General features: G+C 42.4%; 1 protein-coding gene across 28 annotated transcripts in view; it reads left to right on the top strand.

The window, feature by feature from the left end:
- PCBP3 (poly(rC) binding protein 3) overlaps positions 1–22081 on the top strand; it is a 247485-nt gene that overhangs the window by 205418 nt on the left and 19986 nt on the right. For 21 of the 28 annotated variants that reach the window (XM_025202249.1, XM_025202248.1, XM_006022070.3 and 18 more), the window contains one exon: positions 9430–9599. The exons of 2 other annotated variants lie outside the window; for them this stretch is intronic. In XM_025202249.1, coding sequence (XP_025058034.1) covers positions 9430–9599 — 170 coding nt within the window. Of the gene's footprint in view, positions 1–9429; positions 9600–13141; positions 13205–13304; positions 13342–22081 lie in introns of those variants that run through there. 5 more of the 28 variants (XM_025202265.1, XM_025202259.1, XM_025202264.1 and 2 more) reach the window with 2 other exon arrangements.

Below are 22081 nucleotides of genomic sequence, written 5' to 3'. Positions count from 1 at the left end.
ATTCTTCATACATCACATTTTTTCACTCTAAACTTTTTTTTGTTCTTTTCTGAATCCTTTCTAAGTTGTCCATGTCTTTTTTTTTTTAAGAAAAGTGTGGTGTCCCAAACTGGTGCCTCACTAGTGCTCAGTAGAGTGGAAGAATCGTTTTGTGCATCTTGCACATAACATTCTGCTTCCCAACCCAGTATGCTGTTAGCATTGTTGCATGCTATAAACATTGACTCATATTCAGCTTGTGACCCACTGGAACCCCTCAGATCTTTTTCCGCAGTACTGCTGCTTCCAGCTAGTCAGTCCTCATTTAGTATTTTTGTATTTGATTGTTCCTTTCTGTGTGTAGCACTTTGTGCTTCTCTTTATTTAATTTTATCTTATTTGTTTCAGAGACTTTTCCCAGTTAATCAAGGTCATTTTGAATCCTAACTTTGTCCTCTAAGATACCTGCAATCCTATTGAGCTTTGTTATTTGTATATTTACTACATTTAGACTCAGTTACCTAATCTATCTCACTAATGAAAATATGGAACAATACTGACCTAGGACAGACACCTGGGGAACCCAGCTTGATAGTTACCCCCAATTTGGTGTTTCCTGGCCAGTTGATAATGACTTAATTATAAAAACATGCTATGCTTTGCAGCAACAAGTATAGAGGACCCTTTTCCTACGGTCTTCAACTTTGCACATTCTTCAGTTAAAATATCAACCATGAAACTAGGTCTGTGGGTTGGGGTTTTTTTATTCTTGTAGCTATCATACATGAGGCTGAACTAGTATTTCATTTGATATGTAGAAGCAAGCTCCAGTGTTCATGGCAAACTGATTTCAGGAAAAGAACATCTTTAAGGTATCCCACTGGGATACCAAAACCTTCCCCTGCTCCACAGCACATGTAATTCTATTTTTGGTTTCATCATCAATAACTCAGCAGTAGGGCAGTAGCCCCAGGAAGTGAAAACCATTCATAGACTTATGCTTGGTTCTGCTGAACAAAACAATTCCTATAAGAATAGATAGTAATGGTAGTCCAATCGAAGTGGGAAGTATGGGAACAAAGACGTACCTCAGAGGGAGCCCCACATCATCCCTCTGAGGTATGTCTTGGTTCCTGTGCTTCCCACTTTGATTGGACTGCTATTACTTTCTATACTTGTATGAATTGTTTAGTTTCCATATATCCTGTGGTTGAGTTAGAGCACATGTTTTAGATGCACACATCCAAGCCTTGATTTAAAGACTTCAAATGATGGGGAATTCACCATATTCTCTGAAAAGCTGAAAATAATTGCCTTATTTGTAGTCTGGGTTTGTCTATCTTCAACTTCCAGCACTTGCTGTGTTTTTGTCTGTTAGTAGCTTAAATGGCCCATTGCTATCAGAAATGTTCTCCCTGTGTGGATTCTTTTATACTGTATCATGATCCAAATCTCCTCTTACTCTTGGCTGACCTAAACAGAGAGACCCTGTAGCCTCTCAACCTAAGGCAGATTTTCTAAATCTGATATCATTCTTTGTTCCCCTTTTCTGAGCCCTTTCTACTTGACCAACATCCATTTTGAATTGGAGATGCAAGAACTAGACACACAGCGTCCAGTAATGGTCTTGCCAATGTCGTACCCAAAAGTAATAACATGCTTCTGCTGCTATTCAGTATTGTTCTGCTTGTACTCAAGGCTTGCAGTAACCGTCCTGGCCACCATACCACACTGGGAGCTCATGTTCAGTTGGCTGTCCAGCAGGACCTCCAAGTCCTTTTCAGAATCTCTGCTGTCTAGGATAGTTTCTCAACCTGTTAAATATACAAGACCTTGCGCAAAGTGATGTTATGAGTCTGTATATGGCTGGTTTTCTTTCCCTTTTTTAACAATACTTAATCAACAGCCAGTTTCCAGATGAAGGGGACCTGGCAGAGTAACATAAGTCACGTTCTTATATTAAATGTAATTACAACAGTCAGCAAATAATTTTAATACTCCTTAATGTGTGTTCAGTATGAAAGCAAGGATAATAAACATTCAGGTAAGAAGTTGTCTCTAGTTATATAAATGTTGACAAAAAGAATACAGCAGCTGCCATTTCAGTGCATTAAAATGAAGAATTGCAAGGTGAATTGCTTGAAAATGAACTTAAATTTGTCTTCAGAATAGAATGCGCACATCCAGATGGGATTTACACCCATATGCATCCAGTAGCTTGGTTGCTAATTGATTTATACATACAAGTCCTATTGGCCCATCAAGAGAATAAAGCTTGCACACAAAAATGACAGACAGCAAATTGATAAGACCCCTGAGGCCCATTTGGAAACTGGGCCCTAAAATTGTTCTGAAGTCAAATCTGATTTTCTTATTCTTTAATGTACATATATTTTTAAATAAAAACATTCTCACTTTTACAACTTTGCTTGTTAACTGCTTTCACCCTGATTCATCCAAGAGTATTAGCTTAAACAAAACTTTGTGTCTGCTTACATTCAGTTGAAGTCAAATGAGCACACCTACTCTAAACTAGCTGAGGCACTTGTCCCATATTTCTTGAGAAACATTTTGGAGAATATAAGGTCTCTCAGCCTTATGGTCTGGTTTTGCCTCTCCAGTAGGTACAGGGAGAAGGAATGTATGCACGGGACAGGGTGGGGTTAAACAAGAAAATGCATGCCTTCACCTCTTGATGGGATATTTGGGCCAAGGAATCCTCTTTATGAGGGGAAAATGACTCCAATGGTAAGTGACATACCTATTTTCTTCTAATTATTTAACCCTGCTAAGCATCTTCAGTTTGCCTGAGTATGGAGAGAAACTGCAAGTGGATAAAACCCTGGAACCTAAATCAAGTCCAACTTCAGGTCCTAAACAGAATGTGATGGAAGGACTCTGTAATTTTGACCAAGATCCATTTTGCAATGGCAGCACATACACTGTAGATAATTTAAGCATGTGAGAAGATATTTGTATAATTATGGCTGATGGTATTTAAAACAGCAGCATGTATACCACCTACTACCCTGATAAACAGGTGGTAGAAAACCTATCCATACAATAACAGCAGACATTCTCCTCCTAGACTACCAGTCTAATCTCAGCTACAAAATTCCTGGAAAAGAAGATATTTTCAGCAATTACTTTTTTTTCTAAAGGACAAGGTCATAGTGAGAAATGAATCAAGAATTTAGGTGGACATGTGAACTACATCTTAAGCCTTAAAAACCTCCGCGGGTGGAGAGGCAGCGGAACCTCCATCCTTGCAGGTTTTTAAGGCCCAGCTTGACAAAGTCGTGGCTGGGATGATCTAGTTGGGGCTGGTCCTGCTTTGAGAAGGGGGTTGAACTAGATGACCTCCTGAGGTCCCTTCCAACCCAATGTTTTTATGATTCTATGATATCTTGCACTACCAGATACAGATTTTTGTCAGCTATATTTGCATTTTTCTTCGAACAATGCTGTTTCCAAGTTAGGGCATCTAAACTTTGTATCATAGTATATCAAACTGTGCATCAATAACTTGGTGACTGGCCTGGCAACTGTATACTGGGCTGGATTCTATAAACAGGGTTTATTTTGATTTGCTGAGACTGAGGTAAAGAAAATACTTCCATTCTGTGATACAGGCAAATAACACCTCCCTTGCTGACCTCCCTTTCTGCATGTGCAGTGCACCATTTTAGGGCACCTGTACATATGCCAGATGTCTGCTCCAATACATGCTAATTAGCACACATCGGAGCAGACTTGATTAATTGAGTCTTTTGGAATGTGCTAATTAGCACACTCCAGCAGCCTCTGTATCACCTGTATTCAGAGTCACCATGCTTCAAAATGGCGGCAGCAATGCTTTAACTAAAGTTTGTTTGAGTTTTAGGCAAAGCACCCCCATCGCCATTTTGAAGTGCAGGATGATGAATACATGTGACACTGTGGGCACTTTAATTACAGTAGCTCTTGGAGTCACTCTAATTAAAGTGTTCCCTCCTCCACCCCAGAGAACATTTAGAGATGCCCTTAGATCCTAGAGTTAATTTTGCTGTTAACGAGTGTTTCCTTGTTTGTATGCAGAAATTAAATGGATAAACTACTATACCAGAACATCAGCTAAGAATACTATGAACATCAGCTAAGAACTACTATGAAACTATGAAATAGTTACTAGGCCCTCTGGCTGTAAGGAGAACTTTCTGATTATGAATCTATGTGATACTGAATTGCCGAGTCATCAGGTAGCTTAAGATGATTACTCTAAGACATGTGAAATAGACCTTTTTGCCTCCGTGAAGTGTTGACTCTGAAGCCTGGAATCGGTTAAATGCCAGCTTTAATTTTTTCAGTGTAGACCATTTTCAGGCAAGCATCCTTTGAGTGCCGGTCCATATTTCTATTCCGCCATGATGCAACTGCATATGTACCTCAAGTACTCAAGCATGGAGACATTTTTGTGTTAGCAGTACCCAGAAAGCTTCCATTTACTCTTCCTCTTTAGGCTAATACCAAGGCAGTAGACACTTCCTGCTCCCCAGTTCCTTTCAGCTGCCTGAGCTCAAGGCAGTATTTCTCTGCAGTCTGTTTCAAATTTGTCTGACCATTTTTCAGACCCAACTTGTTCTACCCTCCTTCTTTTTGTTCATCCAAACAAATTCTGGTTTGCCTTTTCTCATTATTCTCCTTTGTGATTCTGGTCTCCATCATTTCACCACTGAAACATGAGGCTCTCCTAGCCTACTCCTCTACCTGAGTGAGGTTTCTTTTTTTCCCATGACTCTGACCAGGCTTCTTCTTCCACACTTGGCATGGCTTCAGGCTATTTCTCTGCTGAAAGAGGTCTGTGCCTGCTATGGATGAGTATGGTAAGGTGCTTTTGCTATTTAGGGGAGTCTCATGTCCCAAAGGTTTGCAATTTTTTCACTTTTTGACTTTGGAAGATCATGAAGAAGTTAGACTCTAGCAAGTCTACAGGCTTAGTTGCTAACTTCAGCATGCAGGAGTCAGGTGAGCAAAGATACTGCAGAGGTGCAACTTCCTTTTTGAGAATAGGGGTCTCATTGGCAGGACCTCTGGCAGTGCAAGACCAGTTCAAAGGGAGGATCCCAACCCAGGGTTTTCCTTGAATGTGTCTTCATGCTGTCTTCACCTCCCTGCCCCCAACATAAGACTTCACAACTATACAGGCATGTTGAAGATGCTCATAAATGCCCCAGGACAGATTTCTGGTTCCAGATAATCTGCCTCAACAGTGCCTATACAGCATAAAGACAAGTGTCCCCTCTGACACTTATTCATTATAGAGCCAATACTCCAGCACCGCCTTCCATCCTGGCACCAACGGCTTTGGCACTAGTGTCAGTTGCTCCATTGATGTGCATATACCTCAGTGGTTTCCTGCTACACCATTGCCTCCAGCATTTCTGACATCTGTGGTGCCACCTCACCTCACTGAACCAAATGATCTCACTGTCTAGCCAAAACCAGTTTCTGCTGTTCTCCCTGGCCTGGCTGGCACTAAGATCCATCACCTCCATTTCTGGTTTGTTAAGGAACTGTCCCTGGTTCCAGATACATCAACACTACCAAATGAGGTAGTCTCATCTGACCATTCTTTCAGCCTCTGGACAACCATCACATTCTTGATTTCTGGCCCAGTAGCCACAAGAATGAATCTCTGAGCTGCACATTCAAGAGGCAGCTCTCAGGATGCATCCCATCACCTGTGATCATGGCCTTCTGTCTCAGCATCACAGGCCGTTCATGCTCAGATCTTGGGCTTTGTGTCCACAGCATAAGAGGACTTTGCAGACCCAGTGGCTAGAATGGAAAAGCTTCTTTACACTAAGGTACTTTCCTCTTCCTCTCCTACTGAGATGTCCCTCATTCATCATCACTCTGTAAGGACCCAGTTAACATCTGAAGGGGGAGGTCCTGTTTCTCTCCTCCCAACTATCACTGACAGTTATGAAGTCTCTCCACAAGGTTAGGGGACAGATGTGAATGCGTTTCAAACTCAAGCTTGTGTATAGAAGCAAAACTACATGCCAGTATCTCAGAGCTAAAATCAATCCAAAGAGCATGTTGATCATTTCTACATCATATTGTGGGATATTACATCCAGATTATAATGGATATAATCACCATAATGCTTATAAATATAATACAAACAGGGAGGAGAATGCAAGACTTTCCCTCTTTGCTGGTAGGTAAGCAGGCAGCCTCTGGAACTAGCACATTCAACATAGGATATATCCATCAGCCACGTGCCTCCTGTGATTGTAGAATACCCAAGTGGATAGCTTCAGTAGGCCTATCTCTATATATTTACTGAGTGGGTGATCATGGACTGTGCACTACAGGAAATTTTCTGGAAGGCTGACCTTTTTTCCTCAGACAGCCACAAAAAGTGTTACATCTTCTTTTTCAAGGGAGGATTCAAATAGAGCTTATTCTCCAACACTCTTTTCATGCTATGCTTAGAGAACTTCTTTTATACTTTTCACCTATTCCTCTAAGTCAGCAAGTGCTATAGAAGATGCACCATGCCTCCACATGACTAATCTTGCTGTCCTCAACTTGGACAAGACAGTTTTTGTTCCTAGATTTTCTATGCATGTCTCTACCTCTGGTCCCAGACCTGCTCTCCCAGTTCTTCCTGGAGAGAAGACACTCCATGTGGATCTGTACACTCTGTATTTCCCAGCCTGGATACTGGATGGTCTTCAGCAATTGAATAGGCCTGCTCCTCCCCTGACAGAGCTGTTCCCATCCATAGCAGGAGAGACTCAACCAGACAAATGTAACTGCCTCAATGGCAACATTTTTGGCTTGGTGCTATATGAGATCTCTTTCTCCCCACAAAGCTTCCATTCTGGCCATTTTAGAGTCTCTGTTAGAGCTGAAATATGGTGACTTGTTCCTGAGCTCTGTCAAAGTGTACCTATCTACTGTCTCAGCTCACCACCCACCTGTGGACAGTCTGTCTATCTTACCTTGGTTTTGAAATTGGCTTTAAAGCTCAACCAAGATATTCTCCAGTAGAAGATCCAGTACCTCAGTGAGAGCTAAACATGGGTTTACTGCCAAAATGGGCTCACCATTCAAACTGATGACCATCAACTTGCTACTCCATTTGCCCCTAAATCTGGCATTCTTGATGGTCACCACTTTGGTAAGAAAGGTGGGTGAAAACCAGGCACTCGTGGCAGATTCCCCCTCCCTCCCCCTTAATGAGAAGAGCTTGCTGTTGGCAGTCAGAGCCCATAACATCCCAGACAACTTTGGTAGACTCACTCTGGAACATGTCCATCACAGATATTTGCAAGACAGACTAGAGCTTTGAAAACACATTCACCAAGCACTGTGCCGTTATTGAGGCCTCCAGACCAGATATGACAGTAGACAAAGCAGCCAATCCAGTCATAGTTTACTTTAAACTCTGAGACCTGCTGCAAGTGATTCAGGCATTGTTCTGGAGTCACCCACAGTGGAAAGTGCATATGGACAGGCACTCAAAACAAAAAAAAAACGCAGTTATTCACCAGAACTTACTAGAGTTCTTTGAGATGTGTTAATCATGTCCCATGTCCTGTCCCTTCTTGGAGTCTCTGTCACTCTGGGATTCTGTGGTTGAGGGACCTGAGAAGTAAGAAGAAGAGACAGTCCTTTCTAACCCCTGTATTGAGTGCTTGCTGGACGAGGTCAGGTGCATAAAGTGTCCAAATTCAAGTGTTCAAGGTGCATGCCCACCTACAGTGGAATATGGACATGGTTGACACATCTCAAAGAACTCCAGTTATTGTTCATTACTTTCTCTATATTTTGAGCAGAGCTTTTATTTCTTAATCTTATTCTGTTTGTACCTCATGTTATTTACCATTTAGTTTCTATGTCAAGAGAGAATGCCATTAATCAAGGTTAGAAAAAATGTACAGAAGAATTACTTGACCTTTGTTTCAGTAATTCTAAGGGGACCTGAGAGATCACTGTAAATAATCATATTTTATTTTAATTTAATTTGAAAATTTGTTGCAGATCTCTTTGCTATCTGTTAGATTTAATACCACAGCCATTTTAATGGCCAAAGTTAGCTTTCCTTGGCTGCTGAGCACATAATAATATAGATCTGGAATTAGACAAATTTTCTTTTCTTCCATGTACCTTAGATTTCCATTCTGCCAGTTTTCGTATATCCAGCAACATAGAAATAATCCAGCAACATTCAGAAATTCTCCTCCTACCTTTCTCTTATACAATTTTCTCTCCTTTCTCACATTTTTTATCCTTTCTTTGTTTATATCATTGATACATTATCCATTGGTGGCCTCTGGGAAGGAAGTTTGTGATCTCATTATTGTAATAAGGAGACAGGTACTCTTTCTTTAAACATCCTGCTCTTGATGGCACTCTGATATGAGATGCTATTAAGTAGGAATGGGCATGGAGACATTAACCACGTTCTCATCCCCAAAACTGCTTGTGTCTGTAATATATCTTCCCTGGGTGCCTCTACATGTGCACCAGACTGTGCAATAACTGATGTTACTGTGCAGTCCGGATGGCACTGGATGGGTCTTTTCCCATGCTACTGCACAGTAGCATTGGCATCATGGTTTGTGCCTGCTGATGCTACATCACTGTAGCACTGGGCTACAGGGACATAGCGTCTTGTGTAGACGCACCCCCTGTGTATATATAGGACTTCAGTCTCTAGTGCTGTCAACCTGCTACACTTTCCCCTCTCTCTGTCTGATATTCACCTCTGTGAGCCCATGTTTCTTTAGCCTTATTTACCTTGAGACCTTTAGGCTTTGCTTGCCAGGGGGTTGTTCAGTGTGGACAGAGAAATTGACCCAGGATAGTGTTAGGGTCGAGACTGGCCAGTTCATATGTAGTCATAGTATAAATATGTTTAAAACGATGTGAAAGAGCAAGGAGGACCAGATGATGCCTGTGTTAAAAGTTCAGTAACAGAAGAGCTACTTAGCATTTTGTACAAAGTTACTCTCCCTAAAGTTAAGTGTGCAATAAAAAAGATACAACATTTCATCTTTGATTGGTTCTGAGCCTGGGTGAGGAAACACCAGAAGATGAATTTGGTAGCATAGCTCTATTTTCCATATCTTAAACCTTCAGTGCTAGTTTGGCATAATTTTAGCACAAGTACAAGTCTCTGCTCAAAAGAGAAAAAGGACTGGAACAACATCAGGTTGTTGCAGGTCAGCAAGAAGTCACAACGGCAAAGATGTTGAGGGAAGTTGCTCCTGTTATATGTGGCTTGCACCAGTGCTTTTAGTCTCTTGCTTTCATGAGCATTAAAGTCATTCACACCTTTAAACAAAAACAAGTGGCCCACCAACCCTTTGACCTTCACCGTGTAATCATGCTTGCATCCTGCGAGTTACTGTCTGAGGATCCGCTTTAAGAAATTCCCTCCATACTTTTTTCTAGCTAATAGGCTGCATAATCGGACGCCAAGGGACCAAAATCAATGAAATTCGACAGATGTCTGGAGCGCAGATCAAAATCGCCAATGCCACAGAAGGTTCATCGGAACGTCAAATTACCATCACAGGAACCCCAGCTAACATCAGCCTTGCCCAGTACCTCATCAACGCCAGGTGAGATGTGCTAACCAAGGCCCCATTCTTTCACCCCAGTCTTTATGACCTCCTTGTAAAAGAGAAGCCGATTAAATAAGACATACAAAACTCAGACAGTAACACACACCCCAAGCGTCACATTCATCAGAGTCTTCATTAGGTTTCAGGGCAGCGTATTAAGTGAACACACTGGTGATTTACTGTATGTTGATACCTGAAGTGAATGTGAATATTATGTTATTATTTTGGATTCTTCTGCCAGGAACACTCTGAAGGGCAACTCATAACCAGCCTCTCGATGTTAGTACTCATGGCCACAATCAGTATTTTGCTTCAGTTGTGGGCCTGTTAACATCTTCCTAGTCATACCCCATGCTTGAAAGCGCTTGTGTGTAATCAGACTGAGTTATTTTCTGCAGAAACATGGCAATTTCTCAGGCAGGGCATAGGGAGTGATTTGTTTTGGTGTGGAGAGGACATAGTTTGAACCCAGCAACTTTGGCCACATCACAAGACCGTAAGGAACAGAAGACACTAAATGATAAGTTCTTGATACCTCTTCTACATGCTTCCAGGATTTATAAATGTCTTCCCCTTCAAATGAATATATTTAAAGTAACAAATCCAGTAAATAAATAAATTGAAGTAGCCTGTTTATTTTCATTTAATAATAGCACATATGCAATAAGTTTGACCTGCAGACATTTAGAAATTGAACATATTGAAAATGTTCACCATCAGCATTGACCCAGATTAAAGTCAGGACACCTGAATATGGTTTACTGGTTTAAGGATGTATTAAGTGGCACCTATTCATGGAAAAAATGAGTGTGCAAGTATGGACGATTTAGTAGAATATACTTTTTAGAAAGCAGACAATTTGGGAGTAAACAGTTGAGTTTATCCAAGAGTGTGACCTATATTTGAGGTTTTTGGGGCGCTTAGATTTAGTCAGATCTCTTGGATATGTGTACAAATAGGTAGATGGTACGATAGGGTGAAGGGTAACCTGAGAGGAAATGTGAGTCTTATCTTCTGGGATATCCCCTGAAAAAAATGCATTGTGCTGAACTAAAAAAAAACTGGTTAGTTGCAGAAGGGATTGATGCAACTAAGACAACTTTCAAATCTTTCTATGCTGGGCGGAGCATGTACCATGCCATCACATGTCACTGGGATTTTAGCATTTATCCAACATGCCTGTTGACTTATTATATTATTCCACGTGTCCTAGAAGTGATTTATTTCTTAGTAGCTATGTGATGACTTTGGTGCTCCTTATGGTGAGGGACTGATAGCACTGCCTAGATCGGGTGTAGTGCAGGTAGGCTTTGTGCAAGATTTCTTTTCATATGTAGTTGTGCCAACTAACCTCAGCTCTGACCTGTAGCAACCTCCACCATTCTATTCTCACCCCTCCTTCCCATACCACTCTGCCAAAGCACCTTTATTTTGAACTGTAGAAGCTTTCTGTTGTTCAAGTCCTCCTTCTCTCCTGAGCAGAGACTAACAGTTCTGCCTAAATCTCCTTCAAAATCTATGTGACCTTCCCACCTACAAAGCAACACTTTGAGAACAGTGTTTAAGTTGCTTTCAGAGAATTTTCCTTAAATTCTGACTGCCTTTTAAAGAATCCCTCCTTTTTTTTCTTTGCCGGTTTTGGCTCTTAACTTTACAGATAGGCACTATGTGCTATGAATAATCCAGAGGAGATGGGTTTTGTGACATAAAAAAATGTGTCTTATCAGACTCTCCCAGCTTTAAAAATCTAAGGCAATATCAAGATGCAAAGGGGAATTTAGTATTTATAAACATTTTGCAGATAGGTTTGCTACATACCTATTTATACCTAAGGTGACCACATGTCCTGGTCTGGCAGGAACAGCCCTGGATTTTGAAGGCTGGTCCCAGCTGGTTGGTAAAAATTAAAATGAGAGTCCTGGAATTTCAGGGGCACGGTCTGGCAGGGAGGTGTAGTAGCACGATGCACCAGGCAGCTCCACCTCCCCATTGGACTGCTCCCGCGCCCCTGTGCACCGGCTTCTGCCACTGTCTGCAGCAGCATCACTGACTTGGGGAGGAGGTAGTATTCCAGATGTCCCGGATTTCCTCATGGTCACCCTACTTATACCTAACACAGTCACAGAAGCAAAGACATAAAAAGCTAAGCCGTTTTATAGTACATAACAGTATGGCCCTGGAATGACTGTATATGCTGCCCCTGGAATGCTGGCCTCTAACGTCTACAATATCAGAACACAAGCAGCCATGACAATGGATGTCCACAGCTACCAGGGTTGGGGCGGGTGGGAATAATCTGGTAAATAACCGTGTGTAGGACAAAAAAGGGAGCAAAGTTAAGGTTCTGATGTTGTCTGTGGTATAGTTCAGTTGTGGAGTTGTGGTCATGGTAAGGTATACCCTGTGAGAGAACTAGGACATATACTGTTAGATGTCTTAGCTTTTCATTTCCTTGCTTTTGTGGGTTCTTATTAATTATATTGTCTGTGTAGCAACCTCTGCTGTCTCATGGCAGAGATATTTGGAAACTAATTATTTTAATGCTTACGTGGTAGTAGGGAATAGTCCTGTGAGGCAGTAAAAGTCAGACCTGGACACAGGCATGAGTGAGCCGGGTGGCTGCCCAGGGATCTAGACAGAAAGGGAGCCTAAAAATGAAAAAAAAATTTCAATTGCAAAAAAAGTTTTAATATTACATATATATGGAATGGGCAATGTTACCAATTGATAACAAACTATTTAAAGACATCGATACCACAGATATGATAAAGACTTTTGCAACAAAAAAATCATTACCTCTAGGGAAGTGGGTGTTGTTACTAAACGTTTCCCCAGGGCCGCCAGGAGTCTAGGTATGGTACTGGTAAAAGTGCTACTGACAGGGAACATTTTCTTTCTCAGCATCTGTACATGAGCCCTAACATGCTGTAGGGGAGTATCTGGCAGACAAGTGTAACTCCTGGCAGGCAAGGCTTTTTCATGCACCCAACAACATCAGTCAGGTTTCCATGTGCAGAGAGCCCTTCCTCAGCCAGTCAGGCTTGCTCATGCTCAAGACCTTGCATCTGACTTGTGTGCCCAGTGTAATAGATCTCAAAATATAATGTACATAAGTTGAAAATCACCCAAAATTGGATGTTAAAAAGCTGAGAATTATGAGAATTATGGCACTGCACACACAAACCTTATGTATGGGGCCTTGAGCATGCGTTAGCCGTATAGCACTAGATCTTCTCGGGCCACCTTTCTACCAAACTTGGGATAAACAGAGACAGTGTTTTTAGGATTTGTACATCACCAATGGAAAGCAGAGCTGCCAAAAAACCTAATCCAGAGCTGAATTCAGATATTTCTCTAAAAGTTTATGAAACAATCTAGAACTTCAAAGGACATCAGAACTGAACACTGACATTTCACACTAATTGGCCACCTACTTTTAGAGAGAGGCAGGATTTTAAACCCATTTTAAAATGCAGCCCTAACTGTGGTGTTGCTGGCAGGAGTCTCCACAAAGTGGATTAATATAATGAATATTTCAGCATGGCAGATTACACTGGAGAAAAGGGAAGAATGAGTGGGATATAGCAGAAAAGAGGACAGTTGTGAGTATACCACAAAATCTTTTTCTTTTCTAATCCTGTGATTAAGTATTTGTTTTTATCTCTTCCCTTTCCCCTTTCTCTTTACCTTTGTCTATTCTAGGCTGACGTCTGAGGTCACTGGAATGGGCGCACTCTAATTTCTACCTATCATCCTTCATTCTGCATCACCTGACAATGGGCGCACTCTAATTTCTACCTATCATCAGTCATTCTGCATCCCCTGCCCCTCTCAAGCCAATGACACTCCACCCAGCTTGTATATCTGTATAGTTACTGTCTTCCCCTAATTTCCAGAGAAACTTTTTCTTTACTAACATATACACACACACACACACACACACACACACACACACACACACACACACACCCCCATGTTCACACACACGCGTAAATGTTTCTTTATCAGTTCCATACCGTGATCCTAATGTTGGTCCTGAACTCTTTATTTATGGTCCAGGCCTGTACAGTGCTAATTATTTTAATAACCTTTTGGGGGAGGTTCCATTGGTGAGACTTCAGAAGAAGGTTGGTCTCTAGTGTCAGTTTAGCTTAGCTATTTTAAATTTGATTTGGCATTCTAACAGCACTTATTGTAGTGTATGATCTTTGATGCCATCTAGAGCTGTGTTTGCTTTGATATACTTATTTTCTCACAGTTATTCCATTGATGCTCCCATATTTTCATTTTGCTTGTCCTGGCTCACCTTTTAAACCTTTAATCCATGTCCTGAGAATATGGCATGGTTTTCCCCATGTTTTTTTGGAAGCAGAATGTGTAGGAGCCAATGAACCAATCTCACAGTCCCCATTGGTTCCCTCACAGGATATGCTTTTTCCAACATGGCAGGGTCCAGACAAGCCATATTTATGCCTAATAGAAGGGTGGGAAAGTCTAATTTTTTAACTAAGAAGTAATTGGGCCCAGGGAGGATTTAGCGATATGTAATTCAAAGCCACAGGGGCCTCTAATAGTATTCTGAAAACAAAACCCATCGAGAACTTTTGGACTTAGCTCAGGAAGCTCAAATCTCTGTGAGCCTGCTGTGTTTGTCATTGTTTGTATTCAATAAATGTCTGTGTGCAGCTCTGCTACCAATGAGCTCTGATTTCTGACTCTCTGTTCTTCCTACTGGATTCCTGGGATGAGCTTCTAATGCAATCCTTGGCTTGTGTCCCCTGCCATTTTTCTAGTTTGACTATGGAAATCTGGGGTCATTCACAAAACCTTCTAATTTTTTTTCTCCATAAGGTTCCCTTTGATTTATGCATTTCTTTAGAGATTGTGAATACTCTGAACCTTTTTTTTTTTTTAAATAAAGGGAAAGTTTTTGTGCTGATTTTTTTTTTTTTAAATAAAGGGAAAGCTTTTGTGCTGCAAAATAATTCCATTTTGCCTAAGATTAATGTATATCTTGTAGTATGAAAAAAATATTCATATCTGGCCCTCTTGTCTGGATGAATCTGCCATGGATCCTGCATCCTTACCTATTGTTCTTCAGACCCAGCCTTGTTTTCTGCTTCCAGGGTCTTGTCTTTGTATCTCTCCCCTACTTTTCATAAGGGAAAATTATATATTTTCCATAAATATTTTATAGTGTACAGAGTGTATAGTATGTATTTTACTATATCATATATACAGAAATAAAAATCATGATAAATGGCAGAGCCAACCTAGCTAAAATATTTGTGCAATGCAATGTATTTTTGCATTGAAACATATGGGAATTATACTATTCTTCCTCCTGAGTTTCAAGATCTCAGTCCTTCTCACTCTCTCTCTCTCTCTGTCTCTGTCTCTGTCTCTCACCCCAAAGCTCCACAAACACACACCCATAAATTCAGGATTTCTAGACGACCTCTCTTTTTCCATGACAGCTTTGCCATCTACTCTTTGGCCATCCTGTTTATAAGGCTCCTTATCTATCTGAGTTCAGATTCTGTGGTTGGAATTTGTCCTAATGTCAACATTTCTGCACATGCTTGTTTTGTAGCTTTGCATCTGCCATGCACTGCAATTTGATGAAATTCAAAGGGAACAAATGAACATGTCATATTTCTCAGCTATCTCTAACAGGCCAAGGAGCAGTGACTCTGGTGCCAGGGCACCCTGGGGTGAGGCATGAGGAGATAAGGGAAGTGTGATGAGATAAGCAGATAAACTAAACTGATAAACCAGGCGGTGGTTTGCCCCTGGTTGGAAGACCCCTGACCCCCTACTGCCCAGCCTCTGTGTGAGGAGGTAAGCACCGTAATATATAAATTGGCATTTGAAATCAGGTGCTACTCAATTCCCAAATGTTTTGGAGGGGTTCCTTGAGTCTAAAAAGGTTGAGAACCACTACCATGGGGTACATGTGGGCTTTTTAAGCCCCAGCTGCAATAGTGTGTGTGTGTGTGTGTGTGTGTGTGTGTGTGTGTGTGTGAGAATGCCATCTCAAAGGCATTCTTTGTGAAGATAAAATGTAACTGAATGCCTGATAGTTGGAGAGGACAATCAGGAGCTGTGGTCTTTTGTTAAAAGTATTTAGTATGTATTACTCCCAGCTCAACCCCTTTCTATGAGTAGACATGGCTGAAGATGGTGCTTAGGCCATCCTCCCATTATTCCCATTCTAGTCACATTAGTGTCACCCCACAGCTTGGGCTGTAGGGCTCCAAGAACCATGATTGTAGGTGTTTCTTGCAAACGTGCAAAAAAAAAAAAAAAAAAAAAAAAAGGGGGGGGGGGGGGGGAGAAGGGGAGGGACACCAGTCTTAGTAAAGTATCTTGAACGTCAAGTGTTTTGAGTTCACTGAGGAACTTCAAGCCATAATATTTAAACAAGCTTCAAACTCCTTAAAATGCTTAGTCCCATCCTTCATTTGCTATGAGTGGTCTGGTATCCACAGCAGTTTAGATTTCCCCAGCTTTGTTCACATGATCCTTCAGTGAAATGCACTAGAAAGTGTCTCATTACATAAGGATTGTGGGGTGACAGCATGCTCCAACTAGTGCCAGTCATATACTTGGTAAATAGCCTCATTTCCAATAGAGAAACTGGCATTGGTTACATCTGTGAGGATGTCTGGGCAAAAGAATTGTTGAGCTCATGCACCTGAATTATCAGGAACATCTCCTCGTGTAAAAATGGCCTCCCCTCATTTAAAAATACACCAGGTGGTTTTCCCATTCATTTATGAGCACAAAGCCACACTTCAACTTCATACCAGGGTCAACCATGCCCTATGCCATTCCTGACTTTGCATCTTTCACTCCTGTATGGCATTAATATACTCCCGATTTAAAGTACAAGGAATTTCTGTAGAGGAGCTCGGGGTGCCACAAAAGATAAGCACATGATCCACCTAGAAATACCACCCACTAGTGTTTTAAAATAATACAAGTCAGTATATCAGCCAATAAGTATAACAACAAAACATCCTCCATGCTATTCCATCCAAAGCACCATATTCACTTCAGATTTATAAAACATATCCTGGAGATGACCACATTTTTGCTATTTAAGCCAGTTACTTGAGGAGAAAGTATTCTGGTATCCTGTGCCCTATCAGGACAATGAGATGGCTTAATAAACTAGTTGCCTTATTTTGCACGGATTAGGTTTCAGGTGGAATTGTAGGTAGAACTTTCTGAATTAATCTAATCTTGAGCTGAAGAATGCAAAGGAGGGATTCAAAAAATAAATCTGCAACCTGTAGATCTGCACAGAGTTAACAAAGCAGGTGTTGCCATTGCTGTAAGTTGGTCAGCGAGAACTGGGGATCCAGGAGACAATATTTGCTTCAGAACTGAAAGTGGATTGAAGTTCAGCTGTGTTCATAAACCCTTCATGTTATCTTTCTGAGTATGTTTGCACACTTTCATGAATGAATTGTAGCATCTAATCAGAAAACAAGAACAATCCCATTTTGACTCAGGTTCATTTACTGAAGAAATGAGATGGTAGTGGAAATCTACCCTGAACCTGTCATACCCAGTTTAAGATTGTAAACTCTTCATAGGTGGGACTGTCTGGTTCTCTGTGTGTTCAGGGTGTAGAACAATGGGGCCCCAATCTTGATTAGCCTTTAGGAACTGCCATTAATAATAATAATTCATAATACTCCTAAGTGTCATACTTCTTTGTGCTTAACAATTGCAGTAGAACAAGTTGCCATCAGCTTATCTTTATAATATAATTTCTGCTTCTTTGAGAGCAGCACAGAAGCTCAACTGCAACCAATGTTGTGATGGTGGAATTCACTGTTTTGCAACAGGTCCATTCAGGGGCATATTTAATCCCAAAGATTTATGGGTAGAATTCCCTCTGTGCACTGTTTGGAGGGATCAAGTAGGATAAATATCCTGTGTTGACCTGCAGTAAAGTGGATTTCACTGTGTGCCTGGAGCTTCAAGTTTGCAGAGGGATGAAGATCTGTGGAAAAAAAGCTATATCACCAGGGTCTGAATGCATTAGTAAGGGTGAAGGAATGTGAACACCATGGGACAGATTCAGATTCACTGCAGGGAGAATGGAGAGGAAGTGCTCTCTTCAGAAATAAAAGATGAAGGGGGTTTCTGCTTGTAAATAGGGAAATCGTAGCGCTTTCAACAGTGCTTCTCAAAGTGGTTTCCAAAGGCGGTCAGCTTCAAGATCTCTATTTTACAGACTAGGAAAATTGAGGCACAGAAAGGGGGACGGGACTTGCCCATGGTTAGCTAATGGACCTGTGGCAGGGCTGAGAATAGAGAAGTACATCCTGCCCACTTGCTCCCACTCAGCATGGGCGAAAGCCTGAAAATTAGGTAGCGTAGTGGTTTAATTCTGAGTGCCTGGCCAGAGGCTTTCTGTCTCAGGTGTGCTTCCTAAAATGCCCTTTGGGCCATGCTAAACTGGCTATACTCTCTCATTTGCCTTGGTAAACTGGCTGTACTCTCTTGTTTCTGGGCTTTGACGTGCTGACAATGGTGTGAGTATGGGAGGGCAAGTAGGCCACCAACTCATGCTGTGGACAGGTGGCTCCAGAATGGTGGGGTCTGGGACTCTTTGCCATGATAGCGACAGCAGCCAGTGCAGAGACAACACACTGCTGTAGCAGCTGCTTCATCAGCAGCCAGGGTCTTTGGGTCCCTGGGCTAGGTAAGACTGACCCCCACTCTAAAGTAGGGTTTTGCCCAGGGCGCACAACTTGTCACTTATGCCTCCATATGCTGAGCAGGCATGAGTAGGTGGGTCTAGCTTCTTGGTGGCACTCTCCCAGCTCACCAAGGAGTCAGAGCAGACCTCCCTATAGAGACTGTTTGTCAGACAATCAACCCACAGCCCAGACTCACAGGCTGCTGCCCCCACTGCTGCCCTGGGGCTGACATCACCATTTTGGTGCGCAGACAATTAGTTAAACCAAATAGCCCTGTTGGCCTGCCCCAGACCAGGCCAGAAACGCATTGCAGTGATTTTAGCAGAACAGAGACTGACAAAATTATCAGGAAAAGGCATTTTGGCTGGTCTCTTGATCCTCCTTTTCCCCTACTTCTGGCTGTTCTGCACTGCCTCAGGTTCAACAGAACCTGCCCAAGGAAGCTGTTCCTGAGTAGCCATTCCCAGAATGGAGCAGGACTGAACCAGGGTACTGTGCAGGAGGGTTGCTGTCCCTGATAGTGTAACTGAGGAGGGGCAACCCAGGCAACAGCCCTGGATGCCATCTTTGGGGATGGCACAAAAATAGCAAGGCAGCCAGCACTGCTCCATGAATTGCCGCTGCCCAGAGCATGGAGCTGCCCTGGTATGCTTCTGCTGTACCCCCAGTACTTTTGTAGTCTTCCCTTTTCACAGCTGCTCTGCCTCAAAGGTGCCTAGGAAAAAATATCTCCTTCCAAGGACAGCCCCACAGACAGTGAAGTCCTCACACTGCAGACAGCTCTGATCCTGTGTGTGCAGATAGACACCCGCACTCAGTCACTGTCCCTGCTGCTGCTCAGTGCTGTTTCCCCCTCATATTCCTTTGGGGATGTTTGCTCCTTGGAGCTCCCTGGGGACATAGACATGCACAGATGGGACCATGAGGGACAGGAAAATTGCTGAACTATAATTTTGTTTCTCTGCAGTCAGGGCCAGCAAGATCCCTTTCCTCTCTGGGGGACTCCCTTGTATAGAGATGTTCTTTTTGCTCTAGTTTCCCATCCCTGTTTCTGAGACATAGCTTTAAGCTCATGTTCCCTAGCCTGAGATGACATTTCTTTCTGGAATCTCCATCTCCCACAGTGCTACAGGAGGTGACTGGAATATTTGCCAGGTGATTTGTGCAGGTGCCTTGGGGATCATGGCAACAGCCGAAGGAGAATGGGATTTCTGATGTGCTCTGTATGCCACTACTACAGCCTTGCTTACAGAGCCTGGCAGAACTGAGTGGAGCAACTCTGACCTCCTATAAGACGATGCCTTCAGAGATGCCTAACTGCAGGTCAGCAACATCTCTGTCCACTGAACTCAAGTTTAGAAGTCTTCACTGCTGGCAATCCAGAGGGATCTAAATAGACACAATATCAGCAAGAGTCACAGGGCTGAACGATGTCACAAATCCCTTCTAGCCAAGAATGTCCTTCATCTCTGGGAGGCAGTGCGCCTTTTCTGGCGCTATCTTTAGGACTGTTAGCATCACAAACGGATTGGATTTCTTATGTGGGTATATTTAATTTGTGCCCAAATACTGCCCCTATCCCCAAAAGAAAAGAAGCATGTGTCTTGTTCTTGGAAGGTGGAATGTAGAAAGAAAAAACTTTTGAAGTCACGGGAGACTACAAGATAAAGAATAAGACCACCTGAAAGACGGGGTGTCCAGAAAATGTGGCATCTGAGGAGAGAGTCTGGGTGAGGCAGCAGGAACTTTCTAGTATGATAGGACAGCAACAAGCCTAGGCCCTAGACCCTTGCAAGCGCAGTAGTAGGACTGATTCTTTTTTTAAATTGTAAATAGTTCTTTATGTAAGTTCCTGTAAATAAGGAGGTGTTGATTCTACACCCCAAGCCTGATCAAGATGTGATCAACAGCTTGCTCACCATCGTCCAGCTCACTGGCTCTTCAACAAAACTTGCTGCCTCACTAGTGGGATGGTTAACACTGGACTCTGCTCCTGCTGTTTGCAGTCCTAGGAAGAAGTGATACCCATCTTGGCCAGCATAAGTCACAGTATCTGCTTACTTTATTCCACCTGGCTTGCATTCCAGCAAAGGAAATCAACTTCTCTGCTTAAGATGCACACCCTAATTTTGGAGGGCTGGATTTAGGGGGAAGGATGTGTGTGGTATGTGAGTAAATATGGTAGAATGTTTCTTTAGTGAACATCTTAATGATTTATAAGAAGATGCATCCACACCAGAAGACAGGCAGGTTATCCAGGCTGACCTGGACAGGCTCAGCAAGTGGGCGGACGAGAATCTGATGATGTTCAACGCCGATAAATGCAAGGTTCTCCACCTTGGGAAAAAAAACCCGCAGCATCCTTATAGGCTCGGCAGTGCTATGTTGGCTAGCACTATGCAAGAAAGAGACTTGGGGGTCATCATTGACCACAAGATGAACATGAGCCTGCAATGCGATGCGGCGGCTAGTAAAGCGACCAAAACACTGGCTTGCATCCATAGATGCTTCTCAAGCAAATCCCAGGACGTCATTCTCCCACTGTACTCGGCCTTAGTGAGGCCGCAGCTGGAGTACTGTGTCCAGTTTTGGGCTCCACAATTCAAAAAGGATGTGGAGAAGCTTGAGAGAGTCCAGAGAAGAGCCACGCGCATGATCAGAGGTCAGGGAAGCAGACCCTTTGACGACAGGCTGAGAGCCCTGGGGCTCTTTAGCCTGAAAAAGCACAGGCTCAGGGGTGATCTGATGGCCACCTACAAGTTTATCAGGGGTGACCACCAGCATCTGGGGGAACGTTTGTTCACCAGAGTGCCCCAAGGGATGACGAGGTCGAATGGTCACAAACTACTTCAAGATTGTTTCAGGCTGGACATAAGGAAGAACTTCTTTACTGTCCGAGCCCCCAAGGTCTGGAACAGCCTGCCACCGGAGGTGGTTCAAGTGCCTTCATTGAACACCTTCAAGATGAAACTGGATGCTTATCTTGCTGGGATCCTATGACCCCAGCTGACTTCCTGCCCTTTGGGCAGGGGGCTGGACTCGATGATCTTCCGAGGTCCCTTCCAGCCCTGATGATGTCTATGAAATAAGACACCAAAGTCAGCTGCAAAGTTTAAGGGAACATTCTCAGATATCACAGACAAGGAATCAGTTGTTTGAGTTGGTTCTAAAATATGGTTGATTGCATCTTTCTGATCCTTTGGGTTGTGAAGTTGGATGAGCAAAATTTGCTTATCTGGGAAGGGTTTCTTCTTTGGTTTGTTGATTCATAGAAGGGACAGGAAAAGGTGAAAACTGAAATATCATCTGTTTAAAACACTTCAACAAAAGAGAAGTCTGTATCTTGAAACTGATGGAAAAGAGAAAATATGCCTCTAGCTTTTCTTTTTGGGTAGTAAACAAAATAAGGCCATGCAGTCTATGTATCATTGCATATATTTTCCTATATTGCTTTTTGCAATGCAAAAATTGTATATAACAAGAAATGGGTTTGGAAAAATAGATGGTTTTCCCCACAGGAAAGTGACTTTCACTAGTGAGACACTATATTTAAATGCTTCTGTTGTAGCTACAATTCAGCTTTTTGTGTATTCACACTAGTCACTTTTAATTATTCTAATTTCAAATATGCAGTCCATTAGAAAGGGTAATTTTCCCCAGTGTCTCTGGAATTAAGCCTGCTGCAGAATTCCTCCTCACTTGGTGATATTGGATAGAAGAATGTTTAATCTTATTTTATCCTTGGTCAGAGGTGGTCGG

This window comes from Alligator sinensis, unplaced genomic scaffold (assembly GCF_000455745.1).
Source record: "Alligator sinensis unplaced genomic scaffold, ASM45574v1 scaffold566_1, whole genome shotgun sequence".
In the NCBI taxonomy this organism is placed as follows: Eukaryota; Metazoa; Chordata; order Crocodylia; family Alligatoridae; genus Alligator; species Alligator sinensis.
This window is presented reverse-complemented; position numbering and strand designations above follow the sequence as displayed.